Consider the following 24130-nt stretch of genomic DNA (forward strand, 5'->3'; position numbering starts at 1 on the left):
GGAGCAGAGAAGCTGATAAGGATCTTTTAAGTGTCCTACCCTATAGACATTTCGAGTTGAAAAGAAAAAACTTAGCCATTTAGTGTGTTGAAAATGATTCAGCACATAAACAAAAACATCAGAAGAAAACCAAAATCGGTGAGAGCTTTTTGTGGATTCCCACCTGTTGGACAACTGTTTTCATTATTTTGAGGAAGATTAGCCCTGAGCTAACATCTGCCGCCAATCCTCCTCTTTTTGCTGAGGAAGATTGGCCTTGAGCTGACATCTGTGCCCATCTTCCTCTACTTTATATGTGGGACACCTGCCACAGCATGGCTTGATGACCGGTAGGTCCACCCCTGGGATCTGAACCCATGAACCCAAGGCTGCCCAAGTGGAACACATGAACCCAACCACTAGCCACCAGGGTGGCCCCAGGTTCTCTTGTTTTTACCTGGGATTGCATCACTGTACCAAGGGGCTTACACTGTGCCAAAGCATTTGATGGTGACATTTGGTCATTTGTAGCCTCATGATCCAAGCTGGCATTTGTGAAGAGGTTCTCATTTTTCTCTCCACTTGTCTGCATTCACCACAAGTCACTGCTCCTCCCTCCTTTGAGGTTCTTTGATCTCTTGTCCTCAGTTAACCTGAGACATCACTAGTGTCCTCAAACCTCTAACACCTAAAGAACAAAGGTTTCACCACCTAGGACTTGGCCTCAGGTAACAGAACACAGAGAACCATTCAAGACCATCTGTTGATTCCCCTCCAAATCTTCTCTATCCAATGAATCAAGAAGACAGTTCTTGGGGCTAGCCTGGTGGCACAGTGGTTAAGTTAGCATGCTCCGCCTAATTGGCCTGGGGTTTGCCGGTTTGGATGATGCTTAATAAATTGACTAGCTGTACTAAAGAAAACAACATTAGATCCTTAACCCTTCCTGCAAGAAAAAATTCCAGTTTACCTGTTCAAAATATAAAAACCAGTAAATAAACCACAGACTGTAATTTTCTTTTTTTTCTTTTACTTTTTTTTTGAGGAAGGTTGGCCTTGAGTTAACATCGGTGCCCATCTTCCTCTACTTTATATGTAAGATGCCTGCCACAGCATGGCTTGGTAAGAGTTGGGTAGGTCCACACCCAGGATCCGAACCAGCAAACCCCTGGTCCACCGACACGGAACGTGCGAACTTAACTGCTGTGCCACCGGCCCAGCCCCCAGACTACAATTTTCAATAGAAAATTCAGAACATAACTTCAATTTTACTTATTCAAAGTATAGCACTAAGAAAGAAATAATCTACCATACAAAATAAATAATAGAAAATTAGAAGGAAATATCCAAGTCTAGAAATGGGAAACCTTTAAAGCAAGATGGAAAGCCCCCAAATCATAAAGTCTTAGGTTTATTCTAGATATCCTGGACTTCTCAAATCAGCCAAGAATCCCTATAGAATGTCCTGGGCTCAGATCTCACAATTCAAATCAGACTAAGCCTAGATTCTCTTCAAGAACTACTTAACTGGTAGACACTTGGGAACACAGTATCAACAGTTAATGATGCCCTGCTTCTCTCCCATACAGAAGTTCTCAAGCCTCTACTGAGGAGGATTGAGAACACAGTAGGGGTTTTAACTTAAACTATTCATTTTATTAGAAAGCATTCTCTAAAAGGGCCTGTTGAAAAGCAAAACCCACATTTGTTGGCAAAACTTGTGAATTTTTATTTAATTAGTGAAGCACAATTGTTTTTCATTTTGAAAGCATTAGAGCAATCACGGCAATGAGTGTCAGACTAGTCTTCATAGTGGGTACCCATGGATTAGAGCAGAGAGAAGGATTAAGGTTGAACTCTGAGTCACCCTGCTACTTTTGTTTTCCAGGAAATTCTATATTTATAGTGTTTACATACCAAAGACGCAACAAGACTTTGTTTTTAAGGTATTGTGCACTTCTCAAATTTGAAAATGAGTGGCCTACATCTCTAGAAGAATTCTCAACATTCTGAGAAAAGAATTCAGACTTCTTTGAAAGTAAGATGCAAGAGACAATTACTAAATAGAAACGTAAGCAGAACTGAAGCGGCGTGTATCTTGTTCTTGCTAAATATTTAACCCAGGTCCAGAGACATAGTAGGCAGTCATTCTTCGCAGTTTCAATGATGGAATGAATGGACAATTGAGCAGAAAAATGTTTTAAGAAAAAGTTAATGCAAATTGTGACCTGAACATACAAGAAATGTTACTGTCTTATCACTTGAGGCTACGGTGAGCCTTTTTCAGCCTCAAATCACATTGTTTTTGTTCCCTCTATTTTTGTTTTTTGCCTACTTGCACCCCCCATTATGGTCTCTTCCTTTAAATTCGATCAAACAAATCTCTAGATCAATTGTTGCTCTGTGTTCTCAAGATGACAAGCTGAAACAAGCTTCTCATAATGATCATTTGCTACTAACTCTAAATAAATATATAAATACATACATAGAATGAAAGAATAAAAGGAAAGGAGGCAGAAAGAGAGGGAGGAAAGGGGGGAGAAGGAGAGGGGAGGGGAGGGGAGAGGAGGAGAGAGGAAGGGAGAGAAGGGGGAGGAGAGGAGAGAAGAAAAATGCTAGTTTAGTACTCTGTTTTTTCCTCATAGGTACAAAAATATCAGGAAAGCATTTTACTCCTTTATTGACAAAATGTCTCAGGGCAAAATCTCTACTACTTTATAAATGGTGCCTTTCCTCGAACACACGTATGATGTAAATTAGAGCTCTATGTTTCTAGAGATTGACTTGGAGCCTGCAAACTTAAACATTTCAGTTTTAAATTATATTCAAACAAGAATGGAAATGATGAAAAGACGCCAACTATATCATTAAATATTAACTCATTTTAATGACTCCGAGTCCAGGTTCTTGTCTTATTCTTGGAACAGTTAATGGAACTCAGACCCAAACAATCTTTGAGCAATGGGCATTATATAATGGATTTCCTCACTTCTCACCATCAAGTGCACAAACTCTTTTGAACTGTAATAATTTAGCTGTATATTAATTTAAGAAATATAAACGGGAAGAACATTCGTACTTGGGCTATTCCAGGCAAATATACTATCGTGTCCTTACTGACTTTTCAAGATACATTTTTCAGTCTTTTAACACATAGGTCCCTACAAAAATAGTATCAGCTTATATAAGAAATCACAGAAGATCTACCCAAGTAGGTTTAAAATGCACGTGAAAACTGGCACAGAACTTGGCAATAATCAGCATTCATCAAACACCTGTTGAATAAATAAATTACAGAAATCTACATTTCCACACCAAAATATTACTATATTGTATAATAAACTTTTTGAAATGTTCCCTTCTAAAGTCTTTCATTCTTGGCAAAAACAAAATCAAAGACAATATGGCTATTTATTCCCTAAATTATCATTTTATTTACTTGGCGAACCAATCCCGCCTTGGTGATTAGAATTAGGTGTCGACTAAGAGGATTTCCTATTGCCCTGAAAGGGAAATTGTCAGCAAGATTGTAAACATCTTCTCAGACACTCTGCTTTTAATCTTCAGCACACAAATGAATAATTGAATACTCCCATCATTACTGTGCTTGCTTCTGTTTCAATTTTGGAATTTAGATCACTAACACTCATCTTGGGGGTTGCCAATCTGCTTTTAGCACTAGCAGATAAGCCTAGCTTAACTCAATGTTTAAATAATTGATGAATAATTAGAAAATAAAACCAGCAACACTCTGTACTAATTATAATTTAATTCACATTCACACTTATGAATTTTGAGACATGTCGGCAAGGTAATTAAAATAGCAGTTGGTTTCTATTCCTCCTTTGGCAATAGACTTTCATAATGAAAAACATAAAATGAGTACGCAATTACTAAAACATTGGAAGTAAAAAATGTTTTTTTAGAACTTAGTACTTTAGAAAATTGTTATGGAAAGAATCACTAAACTCTTGAGATCTGTAGTAAAACACAGCTGAAAAACAATTGGAATCAATGTTAGTCACATGTGTCTTAGCAACACAGTAACAACTGCTGCCATGTAGTTGTATTACAAGCATTTAATTAGTGTCTTCGATATACAGTTTTGCTGTTTCAGTAATTTAAATTAACAAATATTTATCAGATATTATTATATGTGAGATACAGTGCTGGCTGCTATGGCACTAAAGACGAGCAACGAAGATGCAGAGCCTATAAATGGAACATACAACCTTGTTGTGTGGAGAGGGATAAAATAACCAATTACACAGAAAATCTAAATTCCTAATTAAGATAAGAGCCATAAATCAAGGCTATAACACACCAAAACCCTGTTTCTACATATTCTTCAACTCTCTCACATCCTTGAGGTTTTGGCACAGAGTAAGTAATTATTACTTTTGTCATAAAATGCCTTGATCACACGAAGAGGGCCCCCTTCTGTTACTGTTGACTAGCTTGTTTGAATCTTGGTTACTCAACTAGTGCGAAACTGAGTTCTTTAGGAAATTTTGTCACAGACTATAAAGGTCTACAAAATTTACTGTTGTGAATGTATAGCTTTATTTTTGCATTACAAAATTTCAACTTTATTTTTCTATTGTCATTTGAGCATTTTTTCCACTCATCCAAATGGAAAGGGCTGAACTTGATCCTCATGAAATAAAATGTTTTTTTACTTAATATTCTTATTATGTTTTCCAAGACAAAGACTCTATCTCTATGGCTGATATGTTCATCCAACTTTAAAAGTGATTTTTACATGTGATTTATTACTTTTTAATATCATTATTGTTGTCTTTTTTCAATACCATAGCAAATGCATTTTAGAATGTAATTTATCTATCAGAAAATAATAATATTAAGCATCTTTGTGTATTGACATATAACATTGTATTAGTTTAAAGTGTACAACTTGGGCCAGCCCGGTGGCGCAGCGGTTAAGTGTGCACGTTCCACTTCAGTGGCCTGGGGTTCCCCAGTTAGGATCCTGGGTGCAGACATGGCATCACTTGGCATGCCATGCTGTGGTAGGAGTCCCACATATAAAGTAGAGGAAGGTGGGCCAGGTATTAGCTCAGGGCCAGTCTTTCTCAGCAGAAAGAGGAGGATTGGCAGCAGTTAGCTCAGGGCTAATCTTCCTCAATAAATAAGTAAATAAATAAAGTGTAAAACATGATGATTTGATATACATATATATTGCAAAATGATTACCACAACAAGCTATATAATACATCTTTAATCTATTAATTTAATTTATTATTGAATTAAGAACATCCATAGATCAGTTACTAGATTTTAGTATTTCAACTTTTATCAACAGTTGCCATGACTGTCCTGGAGAGAATTCCCTACAATGTTGTCATGTCATAATCTTCTGGGTAGAGAGGGCTTTTACATATAACAGTGTCTCTTAGAAATAATACAAGGTCAAAAACCAGCTTATTCCATTGGAAATACTAGATTGAGAAATCTGTCATAGGGCCATTAAGTTCTGCCTTTGTCTGATTACTATTTACATTTGCTTCCGTATTTCCCTTTATGTAACACTCCCTGACCATTTATAGCTTTCTCCAACTCTCTGCCTCCCCTTTCTTTATGCCTTTCTGTACATATATTTCATTGTCTATGTCAGATTTACCGGAATCCCTATTTTTATCAATCTTCCTCTCACCTTCCTCGATAACTGCTTTTCCTTTCTTTTTCCACACTCCTCCTGCCTGATATATTTATTTTTGTATTAATTATATGTTTATTGGGGAAAAAATATACAGAAGGTTAGAATAATAGCTCACACTTTCTTACCCTCAATCAAATACTTATGTATTTACTATGTAGGCAGGCAATGACAATTCTTTATACAAGTATGTAGCACATTTTCTATTTTAATTCTTTATATATCAAAGACAATCAACAGTGATGGAAACTATGACACAGGTGTAAGAGCCAGGACTTACCTGAGGTCTTGGGAAGGTTCTGCTCTGATGTGAGGTGTTTCGACAGAGTGCCCGAACACTGCTCCTTCGGTGCCTGGGGGTGACAGAATCCAGTAGTCAGTAAGAGCAAGTAGACAGACACATTGGTTTTCATTTCTATTTTATGCATCAAATATTCTTCCCAAAAGGGGACAATTGGAAACAGCAGTACAGAAAATGAAAGAGAAAAACTGAAAAAAAGCATTTAAGGTAGGAAAGAGCCAAGGAAGGTATATCTAAATGTCACCATGTTGACTGTTTTTAAGATGATCTTATTTCAAAATACAGACTGAGTGAGAATTTTCACCCCCTGATCAAAGAACAAAGACCCATCTCCTTCCCCTTTCTTATTTCCCATTGAATCTGAGGGAAGGACCGGTCACAATACTCAGTTCTGTCTTTCTACAAACAGTTGAGTATGAATGAAAACATGGAAGGCGAGTTCCATGTGGTTTATTATTAAATATTTGAAGCCATAGTTCTCATAGGGCATTTAGCAATTCTCCCACAGACAGCTCCACCTTTGATCACGGTGAGCACTGAATGGCAGAGAATAGTGCACATTACTTTGACCTTCTTGAAATTAAAGTCCTATTTAAAACCATGAACTGATGGAATTCATTTCATTAGAGTTCACTTCATATGGGTTCATAGTTAGCCGGCGAGTTGATGCATCCTAACACTTTCCTCAGGCAATTGAATGATACTCTACCTAAACTTTCATGTTTTGACTCCATCTGATTTTTCAGGATCCCAGAGCTTTTCCGTAATTTAACTGAGCAAAATAGAATGATTTCCTTTTCAAAAATTAAACGCAAAAAAAGATTTTTTAAAGAAGATGATGATGACAAAACCTCTTGTTTTCTTTTGTAATTTTACATAAATGTTTAGATTATTGTCTTCAGAATAAACTTTATTTTCTTATGGTTTAATCTTCAAACATCTTGATGTTAGAATGTCATGCCTGCTCCATCAGTGGCCTCAACACTAGCTTAATAAGCAATGCAAGAAATACAAATTTTAAACATATGAAATGAAGATGCTTCTGCTTATTGGGAAGAACAATATAAAACATATTGATTAAACAAGGAATGAAGACACTGCCACTAGGAAATTAGAGCTAACATTTAAATTCCTAAAATATAAGTGATTATATTAATGAAATTTAGTAAAACCACCAGACGACTCCTGTAAATAAAACAGAAATGCAGAGCTTGATCTTGAACCACAGAAGAGATTTTTTCAGACTGTAGCATGGTTTCATCTATATTATCATTCTAAGAGTAAATCTACAAGGTTCTGCTGCAATAAATTCCTAACATTACAGATTTCAGTTTATAAGCTAAAAGCTATTGGCATTTGTGAACCTCTTATTGGGTTTTACTACTTTTTGGGATTTTTTTGTTTTTTTGTTTTTAAGAGGCTCTGTAGGCATATATTATTATATCAGCTGACTAATAGAGTAATTATTTCTTTAAGGAGTTTACTCTGTTGATATTTTGTAAGGTATTTTATTTCTGCGAGTAAAAAATTCTTAGAGAAAGGTCTTTGAAAATAAAGTAACAGTTTTAGATTAAACTCTAATTTTGTGATTCTGTTGGGTGGCATTTCAAACAACATGCCAAGGTATCAATTTTCATACCTCAAAGAGAAACTCCTTTGGCATTTTAAAATAAGATATAACTTCCAGAAAGGATAGTTATCCATGTACAAAGTTCAAAAATTAATTCCCACTATTCTATGATTTTGAAAACTTTCCAGACAAGATGGCAGAAATATAAAAAACAGTAGCAATATGTATTTTCAAACACAGAAGGACACACATAGTAACTTAACACAGAATATACCGATGAAAGTGAAGGTGGAAGCTTTCCAAAAGTTTAGGTTTCGAATGAGGATTAAAAACTGACTATGATCTCAACTCCAAGTATCGATATAGAAAATTATTAGCGATTTTTTAAGAAAAGATTCTTGAAGAAATAAATGTATAATCATATACCTAAGGGGCTAAATGGAAAACTGAATAAAATAACATAAATAATTAACTAACTGCAGGCCTCCAGATAATGACAAAATTATGTTAATTCTCTCTGCTTTTGTCCCAGAATGAGTCAAAGGGGCAACAATTAACAACTAACAACGATAATCTTCAAAGAAATCAGTGAGGGAGGGTAAATGGCATGTGAGACAGGCACAGACTCTCACAGCGTAAAAATCAAAAGTGAAATATATATTTCCTGCGAATAGGGAATTTTTACTATTAGTAGGGTTGCCAGACTTAGTAATTAAAAATATAGAATGCCAAATTAATTTTGAATTTCAAGTAAACATGAAATAATTTTTTAGTATAAGTATGCAATACTTGCAGGGGACATACTTATACGAAAATTGATTTGCTGTTTATCTGAAATTCAAAATTAACTGGGCATGATGCATTTCACTCGATAACCCTAACCATTAGGCAACACTCACTTGGTACCAAGAGTACAGATCTAGTTCATCCTCATTCCAGGCAAAGAAAGAGCATGTGATGAATTCTCACATCGTAAGCTATGGAAACCAGGGAAACCAAAAAACAGGAGAGACAGAAAAGGGACAAAAGGAAGATCACACATACCTTTCTTAATATGTAGATTTAAACTTGTTGAACAAACATTTATTGTTTATTACTGTTGTAAGGGTCTACTCAAAAGGGTCCAACGTCCAATTCTGCTTGGTTGTATAGATGCTAAAGGATATTTCAGATAAATTAAAGTGACGATGATGTTTTAAGATTTAGGGAAAATATAGACTGTGGACTATTGTATTGGTCAGGAAAAATTAGGCAGCTAACTTCAGGGTCAAGAAATAGTGGATCCCATTCATATGATAATTTCTAGCTTCAAAACAAAAGAATAAGATTGGCATAGTCTGTATTGCTGGAAAGGAGAAAGTACACATGGATTGTAGTCCTACTTTATGTTTAAAGACAGTTTAAGACGTAAGCTAGGATGCTACTCTTTTACAAATGCCTACCACAAAATGCCACTCCCCCCTAAAAATGAAAAAAAATCCTTAAAATTAAATCCACATATCCCTCCCAATGAGAATATCTACACTCTAAATGCTATACTTTAAACTACTTATTATTAATTCATTGGCCTCCATATATCCTTAGCGAAGCCATTTGCTCCAGAACAGGCAGCACAAGAAAAAAAAAAAAAAAATCTGGTATTTTCAGGTTCTTCCTCAACTTCATAGTAACTGGAAAAAAATGCTTGAAAGGGAGCATCTCTCCAGCCACCAGCTTCATGAACTCTACAGCAGTTCATTTCACATGAAATTTTAAGGGGTTGTTGAGTTTGTGTGGTAGGGCTTGTGATCAGTAACACACATAGAAGCAAAGCAAGGACACCTGTATGCTCTGAAATATTAGTTTTATATAAATTATCTCATTTTCTCCTCACAGACACTTTTCATATAAATAGATAATATATTGTTTATACTTGAAAAATGAGGAAGCTCTAATCAGAGAAATTTGATGAGGCTAGGTTTTCTTATGTATATATATATATACCTTCAGGTTTTCTTACGTATACACTATGCACTTTTAAGTTGGCAGACTTAGGAAGCAAGCCCAGTTCCTTCATCCCTACCTAAGTGACCTGGAGGAAGTTATTTAATCTCTCCAAACTTCAATTTCCATAGGTATAAATAAAAATAGTAATACCAACCTTACATTTTGGGTTAGATTTTTCTTAAATAGGATATAAATGTACCTGGTCCATTGTAAGAATTCAGTATTCCTTAATTCCTTCTACCACTTTTGTTTATGAAAATCATACACAGAAGATGTACAGATTGTGTCTATTGAGTTAACGGTCTAACATGAGTCCACTCATTAATACGTGAAATCTAGTCCCAAAATGTCAGAGCTTCAAGTTACATAGTCTCACACTGAATTTTGAAATCTGAAATGTAGACACCGTAAAAAGATTCTTAAATGTTAAATAGTTAGTGCATTTTATTAATCAAAACTCTATTCAGTAAATCAAGCAATTCTTTAATGCAGCTGCCTAGGTCACAGATAAAATCAATCAAGGCTCAAATAAATTCTGAGAAAGAAGTTTCTTCTAAATAAAATTGATGACTGGCATAATCTCACTTTCTTTTTTTCTTTTTTTTTTTTTGAGGAAGATTAACCCTGAGCTAACATCTGCCACCAATCTTCCTCTTTTTGCTGAGGAATATTGGCCCTGAGTTAACATCTGTGCCCACTTTCCTCTACTGTATATGTAGGATGCCTGCTACAGCATAGTCGGATAAGCAGTGCATAGGTCCATGCCTGGGATCCGAACTGGGGAACCCCAGGCCACTGAAGCAGAGCGCGTGAACTTAACTGCAATGCCACCAGGCCTGCCCCTAATCCCACTTTTAGTTGAGTTTCATCCTATGTTTAAAAACTGAGGAAAAATGAAAACAAAAATGCATAGTAGAGCCTTTACTAGTTAAAATGGATGCCTGTGATTTTTCCGTATTTTAGACTTAGTAGTTCTCTGTGCAGGATATAATGGAAGTGCAGCATTTGAATAACTGGAGTAGGTGAAACAGTCATTAACTCTACCAGAGTTTTAGTTTCATTTTAAAAAATCAAAGAGAAAGTTAAGAAAAGAGTAGTACAGGACACCATTCCTTGAACTATTTCTCTTCTCAGTGCGAAATCTTAGTCCCTGAATTGATGAGAAGTCCAACCTAGCAGTTAGCTCTAAGAACTTAAGAGGGAAGAATTTGAGTAATGATAGTCACACCACCTCCCATATCCAATCCACGGGGTTGCTAGGAGACTTAAACATCAAAAATTTTAATTAACCTTAGACAGCACTTAAATTCCTAAACTGGAATAGAGCTGGAGTCCAGGGTGAAGTCATCTAGATGACAGGAGCACAAATATTCCTATTTATTCATTATCTTCAAGTTTGATCCTGTTCTATGGAATAATAAAATTCTTTGATTAGTTAAATTGAAAGGCACTTTATAAATTACAAATCTTTTTTTATTCAATTTGAGATCAGAGGCCTTTTTCACTTCTATAGTTCTGCTTCCTGGCACCTGATCTGTTATAATACAGACATCATTAATATGTCTGTCTGAAGTTGTTGAATAAATAAATGTCTTCGTTGCCTGCAAGCGAGATGAAGAACATAGCGGCAGAATGCTGCCTAGGAAGAGAGCAGTCTTTGCTGGGCCCTCAGTATATGCTGCCACAAAGGGCTTCAAAGCAGGAGGATAGGGCCTGGCAGAGAATGCTTGCTGCTCTGGAGAGCCAGAAAGAAGAAGAAAAAGGAGAGAAGTCAGATGGATGGGAAACAAAGGAACTGAGAACAGTGGGGACACCTCACATTGTGGGAAAGGAGGCCAGAGAGGAGTAGATACATCTAAATCCTATTTTGAAGTTACTTGTCCTGATGTTTTCCAAATGAGATCTCCTCCCGCCTTCAGTTTTACAATAAAATCTACCATGATCATTTACATTTTTTGAGGTTTTCTTTTTTGGGAGTGGGACAAACAAGAGAGTGAGTTTTACATCCTGATCAATAAAGGACAGAAGAGATGCAGGAGAGGAATACAGGCCCACAAGGCTAAGGAGGTTAAGAGAACGTGATATCTATCCCCCTGCCCTCTGCCCATGACAATTCATGGGAATCTTAAGCAGCATTTTAAATTCCTTCACTAGCATAGGGATGAAGTCCAGGGCAAATTCATCTAGATCTCAAGGGCCAGAAAGATTCCTATTTATACATTATCTTCAAATTTGAACCTACTCTACAGAATATTTCAAATTATGTGGAAGCTTCACAGCTTGCTTTCTTTTTTCTTTAGTTGTATATCTTTCCTCCCAAATCTAAATTGGTAAAGTCAAAGACTGGACAGAGAACAGTTTCATTCTATTCCCAGATCTACTTTTAATTCATTCTTTGATCTTTGACAAGTACATAAAACCCTCTGGTTGTTATTTGTAAAGTTAGGCTCTGAATAGCATGCTCTCTAAGGTACATTCAGTTGCTAACACTCACAGTCATATGATTTTTTTTTTCAAACATGTCAAAACACATATACGATACATCTTCTCATTTCTCCTTAAATGCAAGTGGAAATGAGTTTGTCCCTACAAATCCAAATCGACAAAAAAATCATTTGGGGGAAGGGATGGAGTAATCATATTGGCAAAAGTAAATTGTGTCATTTCCTTTACTCCCTTAAAAAGAGTTCTCAATCCTGAAAGCATCATTACCCTTTAAAAGAAGAAATGTCAACCCATTTCAACTTACAATATATCTCCTACTTGTGTTATTTTAATAATCTAAATGATGTTCTTACTTCCGGTTAATTCCACAAAATACAACCTATACATTGCCAGATTGATCTTACCAAACCTACTGATACCTAACCTATACAAAGAGCTGTAGTTATTTTTTTCGATACAGCTTTTGCCCAGCATTCAAGACATCTGTAATTTGACCCTATGCATCTGCTCAGACTTGTTTTCCTCTACTCACCTATGAAATCTCATTCCTAATTTTTCCACCTGTTAAGGTAAATGTAATTTGTTCATTCTCTGAACATATTTATGGCTTACTACTTGTAACACTGGAACCTATCACATCTATTCCGAAATTTTACATTTTAAATTATATGTGTGGCTCCCTTTCTAGGCTAAAAATAAAAATCAAAAACATATTCCTTATTTCCCACTGAATCCTTGTGCACAACATGGTGTTCTATATATATGAGATAACTAATAAATACTGATAAGGATCAATATTTCAAGGGCCTTCTCCTTGAAAGCTTTTATTTCCTGTTTTTAGTGCTAGCTTGATTAATGGTACAATCATTTCCTAAAAACTCAAGTCAGAAATTGGAGTGAGATACACTTTCTTGTTCAACTTCCTTATTAGTTTACTTCTCTCCACAGCTTCAACATCACTTTTAATTCCTTCCAATTATTCCTCCATACTAGTACGAAGTAATATTCTAAAACACAAAGCTGACTGTGTGATTCTCACTTAAAAGTGGTTCTGGAATCCAATCATCTCTAGAAGTCAAGCCCAAATTCCTTAGTAGGACTTACCTCTTAACAGTTCTGATTTTACATTTCAGTGACAATAAAACTTGCAGATTTTGAAGTGTTTATGGACTGTCATGAGTACTAGTTCTTTCCAACCTACCTTCAACCCCCCTTCCCTTTGATGGTGAGCTCTAAATTCTTCAGGATCTGATTCCAGATTATTTTCTCTGTGAAACATTTTCTGTATCCTTTCTTCTCTTCCTCCCTCTGTTCAGCTTCCCCAATTCCTTGTGAAAATTACTGGTATAGCATTTATCACATTGCTTTGCAATTTGCTTTAAATTCTTACCCAGTAACTTATGAGTTCCTTGAATTCAAAGAGTTTGTCTTAATCGATTTTGTACAGTTAGTATTGATCTTGGATTCTGATATAGTTAAGCATTAATAAATGAAACAAAAAATGGAAATGAAAGAATTAATAAAAGCATGAATAAATGAAAAATTATTCTATTTTATAATTTATATGTAAAACATGCCAAGTTTCTGTTTCCTAGTGTATTTCTTTGTTTCATCCTTCAACACAAATCAGATTATTAATATCCTGAGGTGATGATCTGAATTTATTGAAACTATTATTATGAGCTTAGCCAATGTTAGTTTTTCTCGTAACACAGGGAAACAATATGTATTCCTAAATTGTCTTTCTGATGCGAACGAAAAAAAAATCATGTTGCTCATTTGAGACTAGAGAATAAGCTGCCAAGATTTCTGAAAATAAATTATGTCAAAATCTGGTTTTACTTTGCAGTCAGCATTTTTCATAATTTTAAAAATATCTCAAGGCATTTACTCTCAGATGTCCTCTCTTCCCCTTCTACAGGTTTTCAGATGAAAAAAAGAGGTGATGAAAAAGTTACTTAGTGATAAGATGGAAAATGCATTCGAATAAAATTATTTTCTTCATGATGAAGCATACTTAAAAAATAAATGATTTGCCACTAATAAAGAAAGTTAGACTTAAATATATCAGGACTGGAAATAACATAGAGACCCTTGTTGCCCATATTTTATACCCTTCAAGTAGCTTGTATTTTACTAGCATTTATTTCTCTGATTTTTTTGGGGGAAAAAGCTCTTCATTAGCTAATTCTTTCCATTCTGTTTAATGAAGCAAAAATAATTGAAATTTAAAAGTATGTATGAAGAAAACAGAAGAGAAAATAAAATAAACTATTTTCAAATTGAACAAATATGTGATTTGATGGAAATTACATCTAAGAAAAACGTATAGAAATAACCTCTCTTTCAAATTCCTGCCTCCAAAGAAATATACTACAATAGTCAAGCAGAGCTTTCCTCATTCCATCTTTGGAAATGTATTTTCAGGAAATAAATAATTTCAAGCTCCGTAATTACTAACTTTGTCATTTTGCCCTTTAATAATCACTGAAGAAATGAGAAGCAATATACACTTGAGGCCTTTAGAAAGTCCTAAATGAAAAAGTGTCACCAAGAACATATCTTTAGTGAACGTAATCATACGATTCCATCGTTACAGGTTTATTAAAAAGCACTAATGTTTGAAGCAATTTATCACTACATTGTAAACGTTTTAACAGAAATTGAAATAGAAAAGTATGAAATAAGCTGATAACAAATGAACAACCTATACTGTTATTTGTTATTACTTTTTTTGTAAAAGATTTCATAAAAGATTAGCTCATGATGAGATTTAGAAAATTAATAAGACCAGATCTCTAGGTGAATTATCTTTTTACCATGCTTAAATAGTCTTTGTAAGCTTGGAAAACACTTAATCGGGTAATATATTCTGTTTTGAGCTTTGGACATTTTCACTGCCACCCGGATGTTGTAGCTAATACAAGTTCTGCTTCTTTAGGTCACAGTCATTGGTGTGCATGCACATTTTCTGTATAACTCTTTCCTCTATGAACTCAGTCATTAATCAATCTATTCGCAATTTCAATTTCTCTGATCCTTGTGGACACTCATTTCTCTAAAAAATCTACTGTCAGTTGCACCATAAACTCAGGTCCCTTTGGGAAAAAAATCCTACCTTTTTAGTCCTACCGTTTCGTCGTCTTTTATTCTTCAGGTCCTTCGCCCCTATTTCGATCAATTTCTAAAGAGAAGTAAGATGGACTTTCTATTGCTGTTAGTCATAGGCAGAAAGATTTTGTTTCCAACTGGCACACTGCACCGATTATTGCCAAGTGGAATGCCCAAGGCTAATCACTCAACTCAGGAGCACTTTTCTTTCTTAATGTTCACCCCACTCCAGGACTTTTGATGCATTGCCATTTTGATATGAAGTGATTTCTATGGAAAATAATCATCACTAGAGAAGTTATCCAAAAGAAATGGTACCTGATTTTCTTCAACAGGTTCAGATATTACATTTGTTTGTGGATTTATTTGAAACTTCTGAAACAAATAGAAACTTGCGTGTTCAAAATATGCTAAGTCTATAAATAGCTTTATGGGTCTGAGTTTCACGGTTGATCTATACAAGTTGACATGTGAACACAGCTAGGACTTTAACCTGGTATCTCATTAAACACAATTTAGTTAGACCTTCCTTCTTATCTCAAGATATCTAAGTGATTCTAAAACATCAAAGATTCACCTGTCATTTTTGGAGTGTCTCTGCAGATGTAGACAAAGTTAGAATCTGGAGTCTTTATATAAGCAACTTGCCTTAATATGTATGTTTTCACTCATTTAGAAATAACTGAGTTTTATAAAAATTCAGATGAAAAATGGAAGACTTAAAAGCCTATCCTCTAATAACAGGACAGTGTGACATACATAGATATAGCCCAAGTGAACAGCCAGGCACACAGACATCAGACAGCACTTGTTAATGCCAAAATAAATTCCCTTCATCCTTTTGTTTCTATGCAACATTTTTTTTTTTTTTTTACCTCTTGCTGTTCCAGATTACTCCTGTGCATTTTTTATCATTTGCTGTATAATTCATTGTGTGCCAGTAGGTAAACAAAGAGAGTTCCATTTGTGTTTGTTTCTACCCACAAGAGGACTGGTAACATTGCTTTTAATTAATCTAAAGAAATAGCAGGTTTTCAGCAAAACTAACCCTGTTTTCCTCTATAATGAAGTTTCTCCACCAAGAACACTCACCACATTCTCAGCTGTGAGGGCCATGAATACTTTTCCATTATCTTTAGAGAAATCCAAGCAGAGTAAGCCATTACAGCTTTATGCAAATCATAACCAGTCTAAGCATCCACAGTTTTCAGGCAAGTCCAGGGATCTTCAAAACACTTGAGCTATTGTGTCATCGTGTATTTTATACGTGTGGTCGTTGAAGATGGCGGCCCGCTGAGTTACAAAAATAATGCTTCCAAGTCCAGTGTTTAGCACCAGACCTTTTGATATAAATAGGCCTGTGCTCATAAATCACGGGTAATGTACAACAGAATAATCTTGATCTGTGCTTTCACATTTCTGGAATCTTCTGTTATACTTAGCAAATATCTCACCATGGATAGGTTAAGAAGATATGCAATATTTTCAATATAAAGCGCTCATTTTTAGGGAAGTAAAAATGCAGATATATGAAAAGAATATTGTTTGGAGGAAAAAGAAACAAAATTCTCATACTGCACATAAAATATTCTACATAGATATTTTCTACATAGAAAACCCAGAAGAACCTATAGAAAATTTAGTAAAATTAATGAGAATTGCGTTGACTTAAAATTAAATAAATGTTCTGTAAGTTCTTTATAGAATGAATTGTTAAATTTAATCAAAAAACATTTATGTAATTTTAAACATAAGGGGAGTATATTGTGATCAAAAATAATAAGCTCGTGATCTAAAGGAGTTAATTTTCTCCCAAATCTTGAATAGACTTACTGTAATCTCAGATAATCAACAATATTTTAATGGAAGCTGACAAGTCAATTCTAAACTTATTTGGAAGAGTATAATAATGCAATTCTGAATCTTCTTAAAAAATTCAAGTGGGCCAATTTTGTCTACCAGATAATAAGACTTACTATAAAGTTCTAGTTACTAAGTTAGTGTGGCTGTAGTAGAAATAGAGAAATAGGCCATGGGAGTGAAAGAAGGCACCAGAAATAGACCAAAAGACTTACTTCTATATGGAAACTTGAGTAATGACAGACATTATTGAATATGGATGGAGAAATAAGTAACTATTCAATAAATGACGCTAGGATAATTGTTTACACATATGGGAAAAATCAAACTGTATTTGCCACCATAGGCAAAAATCAATTTCAGCTGGATTAAAAATGTGGTGGGTAAAATTATCAAATGTGCAGATGGCAATATAGGAGAAGATCTTTTTGACATCAGATTAGAGAAGAATTTCTCATATAGCAAAGAAAAAAATGATAAATTTGATACACTGGAATGAAAATCTCTGCTCAACAAAATACACCATAAGAAAGTAAAAGACAAACATTGACCTTGGAGAAGATATTTGCAACATGTATATGACAAAGACTGATTTCCAAACAGACAAAAAACTCTTAAAAGTAGTAAGAAAAAGATGAATAAATCAATAGAAAATGACTAAGAACTTGAAGAGACATTTCACAGAAAAAAGGGTGATGAATAGCCAGTAACCAGCTGAAAAACAAAACAAAAAAGCTCAATTCATTAGTAATCAAAATAAAGCAATTTAAAACTGCCATGGAGTACCAAGTTAAACTCTCTGGTCTTGCAGAAACTTAAAAGTGAAAAATATATTTCTAATGAGAAGGTAAGGGTAAATTCTTAAGATAAAAATATATATACAAAGCTGAAAGAAAATAATTGATAAATTTTACTATATTAAAATAAAATTTTTCTTAGCAATAAAAGGTACCATGAATAAAGTTAAAAACAAAAAATATATACACATGGTCTATAGCACATGTTACTGACAAACAATACCATCCAGAAAATGTAGGGAATCCTACAGATCAATAAGAAAATAATAAACAACTCATTAAAAAGAAAAAGTCAAAACGTGAATGAGTAATTCACACAAAAGGAAATCTGGATCGTCAGTACACAGTTAAAAAAACAAAAGCTCCACATCCCTATTATTTAGGGCATTATACATGAAAACACAAAAGAGATGCAATTTTATGCGAATCTTTTCTAGTGATCAGGATATGAGAAAAGTTAACCTGTCATGTTGGTTTGTATTGTCTTCACGGCTGAGATTAAGTGCTATTCACTATTTTCAACTTTAGGTCACAGCAAATGGATGCCATTATGTGGGTGTTTGGAAAATGACTAAAGTATTTGTCGAACTTATAAAAAGGGCATTTTTCTCCAAAGAAACCACTTTATTTTTGAAGTAGACAATTGTTTATTTTAGACAGCTGTTTTAAATTGACATGTTGTGTCTTATCAAATTTCCATGCTTGTTTCAAATTATGAAGATTTTGTTTTCTATTGTTGTTCAAGTAATAAAATCCTACGTGAAACAAGAAAATAGAAATCAGGTTCAAAGTTCGATAATTTAAAATTTTCTATTCTGTTAAATTATTGTGTGGCAATGTTTATTTTGTCAGTTCACTACACAAAGTATCAGAAAGTATATCAATGTTTTATTAGAGTAACGTTAGATGGGACACATGATATAATAGAAAACTTGAGTTCTAGGGCAATTTGTTGTCTGTAGTAATGTGGCATTGAATAAGTCATTTAGTTATTTAGACTCTGAATTTTCTTATATGTAAATTAAAAACTATGTTGCCTCTCTTCCTCACAGGACTTTGTAAAATAAAAAGAAAAGATTGCTATTTATATCTATATCTATCTTCTATCATATATATACTTATATTAGAGTATAATGTGTACTTCACAATTGCTTAGTATTAGTGGTACGTGTAAAGTCAGTTTAAAAGACTTAGTGATGTATGGTTCAGGGATACACGAATTCTCATTTGTCACTGATAAGGGAACATTTAACGGATATCTGCTGAGGTCCTCATACTTTGAATACACAATTCAATTTCAAGGAATTTACCCTAAAGAGATAGTTATTTACGTGCATAAAGATATAGCTACAAGGAAGTTGATGACAGCCCTGTATAGGTTCATTGGATATGGTCCAAATGTCCAACAATGGGAACGACTTAGTAAACTATTGTGGTTCAACAAAGTGGAAATCTTTTAACCATCTAAAATGTGATAAAACACTACTGAATGTCATGAATAAAAAAGAATATTAAATATCGTAAGATATGCTTAAGTATCTATGTTCTTCCAGAGTCTCTTATAAAATCTTCACTGATCAAAAATTCGATTTGGCAGCCTTTTTTTCAAGTTGTAGTCACCTTCATTTCCTCTTCTTTTGTTTTTAGGCTCTTTTCTTTCTCCTTCACCTCATTAGAAACTCATACTTATTCCTTAATGTGCAAAGAAATTTAGGAAACATTGTCTCATCTTTGTTTGTTTTTTGCTGAGGAAGATTTCACCCTGAGCTAAGATGCTCTGCCAATCTTCCTCTTTTTGTGTGTGAGCCACCACCACAGCATGGCCACTGAGAGATAAATGGTGTAGGTCCACACACGGAAACCGAATATGGGCCACTAAAGTTTGGAGCATGTGGAACTTAACCACTAGGGCACCAGGCCTGGCCCAACCTTAGTCCATCTTAAAAATTTCTACTTTAATACATAAAGTAGCTTTTAAAGGTATTTGCCTAAAAAGTGAACCAGCAACCTCAACAAAATGTACACAATTCTTCTTAAAAGGTAGTAGTATCTCAATTTGATGTCATCTTAAACAGAAGTGTTTGGTGATCTCCTTTAGAGACAAAATGACTCTTTAAGTTAATGTTGTTTAAATATAAATGAGACTGTCTTCAGAGGTTATGAGATTTCTGTCACTAAGTGTCGAAAGGGAGAATAACCACATCACAAAGATACAGTAAAGAAGATTCAAATTTGGTTGGAAGTTTGGAATAATTTAAACTTTAGATAATTTTTAAAGCTGAGGTTCCATGCATTTATGCTACCTCTCATGCAATAAAGGAGTGATGAGTAAATAGACTGCTTGCGAACAGCTTATTCTGATCTGCTTGCTTTAAAGACCAAAACAGCCAGGATAATTATCAATAATTACCAACTAATAATTAACATGATTTCTCAGTCATAAACTTAAAAGAGGCCATGCACTGAAACAGAAGGTATTTGCCAGTTTGGTATGGGTTTTGTATTTGTATGTGGGAAAAGGAGTGATGTTAAAAGACTCATGGGTAAGTCAGAAACTGATCTATAAATGAGCATTGTACTTAATATAGAGACATTGGTAACAATGATACTGTCACTTAACTATCCTTAAACATCTTCCTTCCTAATTTTCTATGCATGTCACAGGACATTAATATGTAGCTCATGTGCAGAGCCATGATCAACACCCATATATTTTATTTTCTGAACAAAATGGGCAAATTTCCTTGGTTCACTGATTTCAGCCACAGATGGATGTAAGGATTGTCCCAGGGCTCCTCAGACTCCTATTCACTACGTCCCGCCTCAGGTGTGCGCTGAGTACCACTCTGCTTCTCAGAGCCCAGGAAGCGTGTTCACACAAGCAGCACCCGAGAGTCAACCCTGAATGCCGGGTCAGGCCCTTCAGACAGGGGTTGAGTTAACGCCCTTAGGCTAGCTCTCAACCAATGCCGAAAGAGCTGATGAATAAATGCACTGGTCTTGTGTTTGTCACTTGGGCAGTTAGGAAGAGGCAACTTGGAAATTCTTTTTTACTTTGGCCACATATTGAAGAGGAAAATACTTTGCCCTAATTTCAAGTCATTTGTATAGTGTTCTCTCATACATAGTGTAGGGGAGGAGGACATTTCCTCTCCCCAAAAGGGGGGTTCGTCTGGCCGGAGAACAAATTAAATTCACATGAGACAGAATAGCAAGAGAAAATTAAACAAAGCTTTATGAGGAACCATGGCCCGGGGCCTTTCTTCCCGAAGGAAGAAAGGGCACCGAAGAAGTGGGGTGCACAGAGTGGTTATATAGTCCCCAAACAGGGTGTTTCACATGTGATTGAAAAGTCCCTTTTACAATAGTCACGAGGCTGCTCTGTCAGCACAGCACTTGATGGAAACGGCAGATAGGTCTGCTGTCTCAGTGAACGCCGCAGGGTGGGAGGTGTGTTACCTCGGGCTGGGGGTCACAGATGAGCGCCACAATCGGTTCCTAGCCTAAAGAAAGATGCTTAATCTTTAAGGAGATGCCAACGTTGGGAGGGGGAGGGAAGTCAGTTACAGGAGGTTACCAGACTAGCACAATAAAATGCAGATTTTAAGTCCTTGCCTTTGGCATTGATTAAGAGTTTTTAGAGAGAAGGTCATCGCCTTTCTTCTTCCTGGTACAGAGAGGGAGGCACCTTTTACAGATAGAAATTTACCTTACAAATGTAAACGTGTCCTAACAAAGGGCAAGTTCCATGCCTCAGAGCCTCCTTGCCTGTCCCAGTTTATCAAAAGCAATGAGCCTCAAATAATCCTGATGCCAAAGAGACATATCTTGGCGTGGCCAATTCCAGGTCCCCACAATAGTATCGCTGAGCCTTAGATTAACCTTGTGGGGCTATCAGAAAGTAACAGATGGAGAAACTGATAACACTGCTACTACTGGTGCTACAACTGCTACTGCTACTGCTACTACCATTGCTGCTGCTGCTAATGCTACTGCTACTACTACTACCATTGCTGCTGCTGCTAATGCTACTGCTACTACTACTACCATTGCTGCTGCTGCTAATGCTACTGCTACTACCACTGCTACTGCTATTACTATTGATGCTGCTACTATTACTACTGTTACTACTACTGCTACTACTGCTGCTCCTGCTACTATTACTACTGCTGCTACTACTAATACTGCTACTGCTGCTAGTGATGCTGATGATCACAGCTAACATTTACTGAACACTTAAACTACTTCCTTCACATGCTGAGCACTGAACAAAGGTTAAGTCACATAATATTTTCACAATAGAACTCTGAGACAAATTTAAAAAATTAATATTCCCATTTTACAGTTGAAGAATTGAAGGCACAGAGAAGCTAAATAACTTGCCCAAAGGCATACAGTATTTAGATGGCCCAAAGTTAGAAAAAGTACAAACTAATTATGACGTGAGCACAAATATGCTCATTCCTAGTTCAGGTTTTTTTTCATTACCAATTCTGAATTCAAGTAGGAAACCTATATGTATTGTTCTTTTCTTCCAGGAACTCTCAGTTTAGTGAGTAAAAATATTGTTTGATGAATTAGAGAGCAATTATCAGTTAGTGTGGTAGCAGAATAATTCTCTTCCTGCCCCACCCCCAAAGATCCACATCCAACCCCTGAAATCTGTGAACAAATTAACTTAAAAGCAAAGGGGAATTTAGAAGGCAAGTGATATGAAGATGGCTAATCCAATCACTTTAAAATAGGGAAATTATCCTGGATTACCCAGCAGGGTCCAGAATAATGGCAAGGATTTTTACAAATGAAAAAGAGAGGCACAAGAGCAAGCATCAGCGGCATGACAGCTTGAAAGAGATTTGGCCAGCTATTGCTGGCTTTGAAGATGAAGGAAGGAGCCAGGAGCCAAAAATGTCAGGGCTTCTAGAAGCTGGAAAAGGCAAGGAAACAAATTCTCCCAGAAAAGAGCATAGCTCAGCAAACACCTTGATTTTAGCCCAGTGAGAACCATGTCAGACTTCCAACCCCCAGAACTGTAGATAATAACTTTGTGTTGTCTTAAGACATTAAGTTTGTGGTGCTCGTTACAGCAGCAAGAGGAAATTAATGCAACGACTTAAACTGGGAAATGTAAGCAACCCATTCAAGTTTGTAAGACCTTTTTCTTTTCTTCTTCCCTGTCTCCCTCCTTCCTTCTCTACCTTTATAGTGAAATGAAAGATTGCCCGATTATCATTTATATGAACAAGGACATTTTATCCACTTATGCAAATCACACCCACATAAAACTTCCACAGGTGAAATTCGGAATAAAATTTATTTTGACACATTCTACCAATTCCCTTTTGAAGACAAAGGTCAGCTTGATTAATGAATATAGAGTTGACTTAAAACTAAAATTAGTTCTTTCTCAAATTGCAATAGACCTTTTAAATTGCAGACCAAAATTATAATACTGTTTTTCCAAAGCGATTATAACATCAATCATTTGTCTCAATCTCTTCTCTTGACATTGTTTGGCATATTCTAAGCTTTCAATTTACATAGCTACATGAAGATGGAGAGGCTACTCCACAAGTTCTCAATGATTTACTTGAGAAAGTCAGATATATAGTATTTAGGTATGCTCATTCCTCTTAACCTCTAACTTTTTCCAGGCTCCTAAATAAATCTGCTTGAAATAATGACCTAGCTACTAAATAAATCAGATTTTAGAAGCTCTCCTTCTTGTTATAGAAATTCTTATTCAGGATCAGGATCTGTATATATTATATACACATGCATATACTGACACAGATAAAATGAAGAAATGAGACTGGAGGATAGTGAGGATACACAGATCTACTTCTCAGTCTGCCACTCAAAGCTGTATTTTGTGCAAATCACTTAAGCTGAGACTCAGTTTGCAAAATGAAGGCAATAATACAGATCTCCTTAAGTAATGAGGAGTAAATGAATTAATACCAATGACTGTACTTTGTCAGTGGAAAAAGTTATGCCAGTATCTTATTAATTTCACTATTTTGATTAGTTGTGATGATTTATGTTTTTATTCTAAAATTTAAGTTATAATATATTGCCTATGTTTATTTTTGATTTTACTTTTCCTTCTCGTGACTGCACATCATTTTTCACTTAAATACCTTTGAAAGACCTACTAAATTACTTTTTATCACATTGGATTGAATATTATTCAGTATTACTTAAAATGTTCAGCATTATCTTGTTTATAGCTATGTGTGTATGAGAGATAAATAATAAATGATTAAATTTAGATGGCCTTTACAGTAAGTGCTACAAGATGAAGAGTATCATTTCATTAACACATAATACTAATACCTGTATGTCTGTTATAATCATCATCATCATAATTTCTTACATTTATTGACCACTTACTATGTGTCAGA

General features: G+C 35.2%; 1 protein-coding gene across 1 annotated transcript in view; it reads right to left on the bottom strand.

Moving 5' to 3' along the window:
- The window catches only part of SGCZ (sarcoglycan zeta), a 1053589-nt gene that overhangs the window by 10182 nt on the left and 1019277 nt on the right, over window positions 1-24130 (bottom strand). The window contains exon 6 of the mRNA XM_070598086.1: window positions 5937-6009. Within this exon, the coding sequence (XP_070454187.1) occupies window positions 5937-6009 (73 nt within the window). The remainder of the gene's footprint in view (window positions 1-5936; window positions 6010-24130) is intronic.

The sequence above is a fragment of the Equus przewalskii genome, chromosome 28 (genome assembly GCF_037783145.1).
Source record: "Equus przewalskii isolate Varuska chromosome 28, EquPr2, whole genome shotgun sequence".
NCBI lineage: Eukaryota > Metazoa > Chordata > Mammalia > Perissodactyla > Equidae > Equus > Equus przewalskii.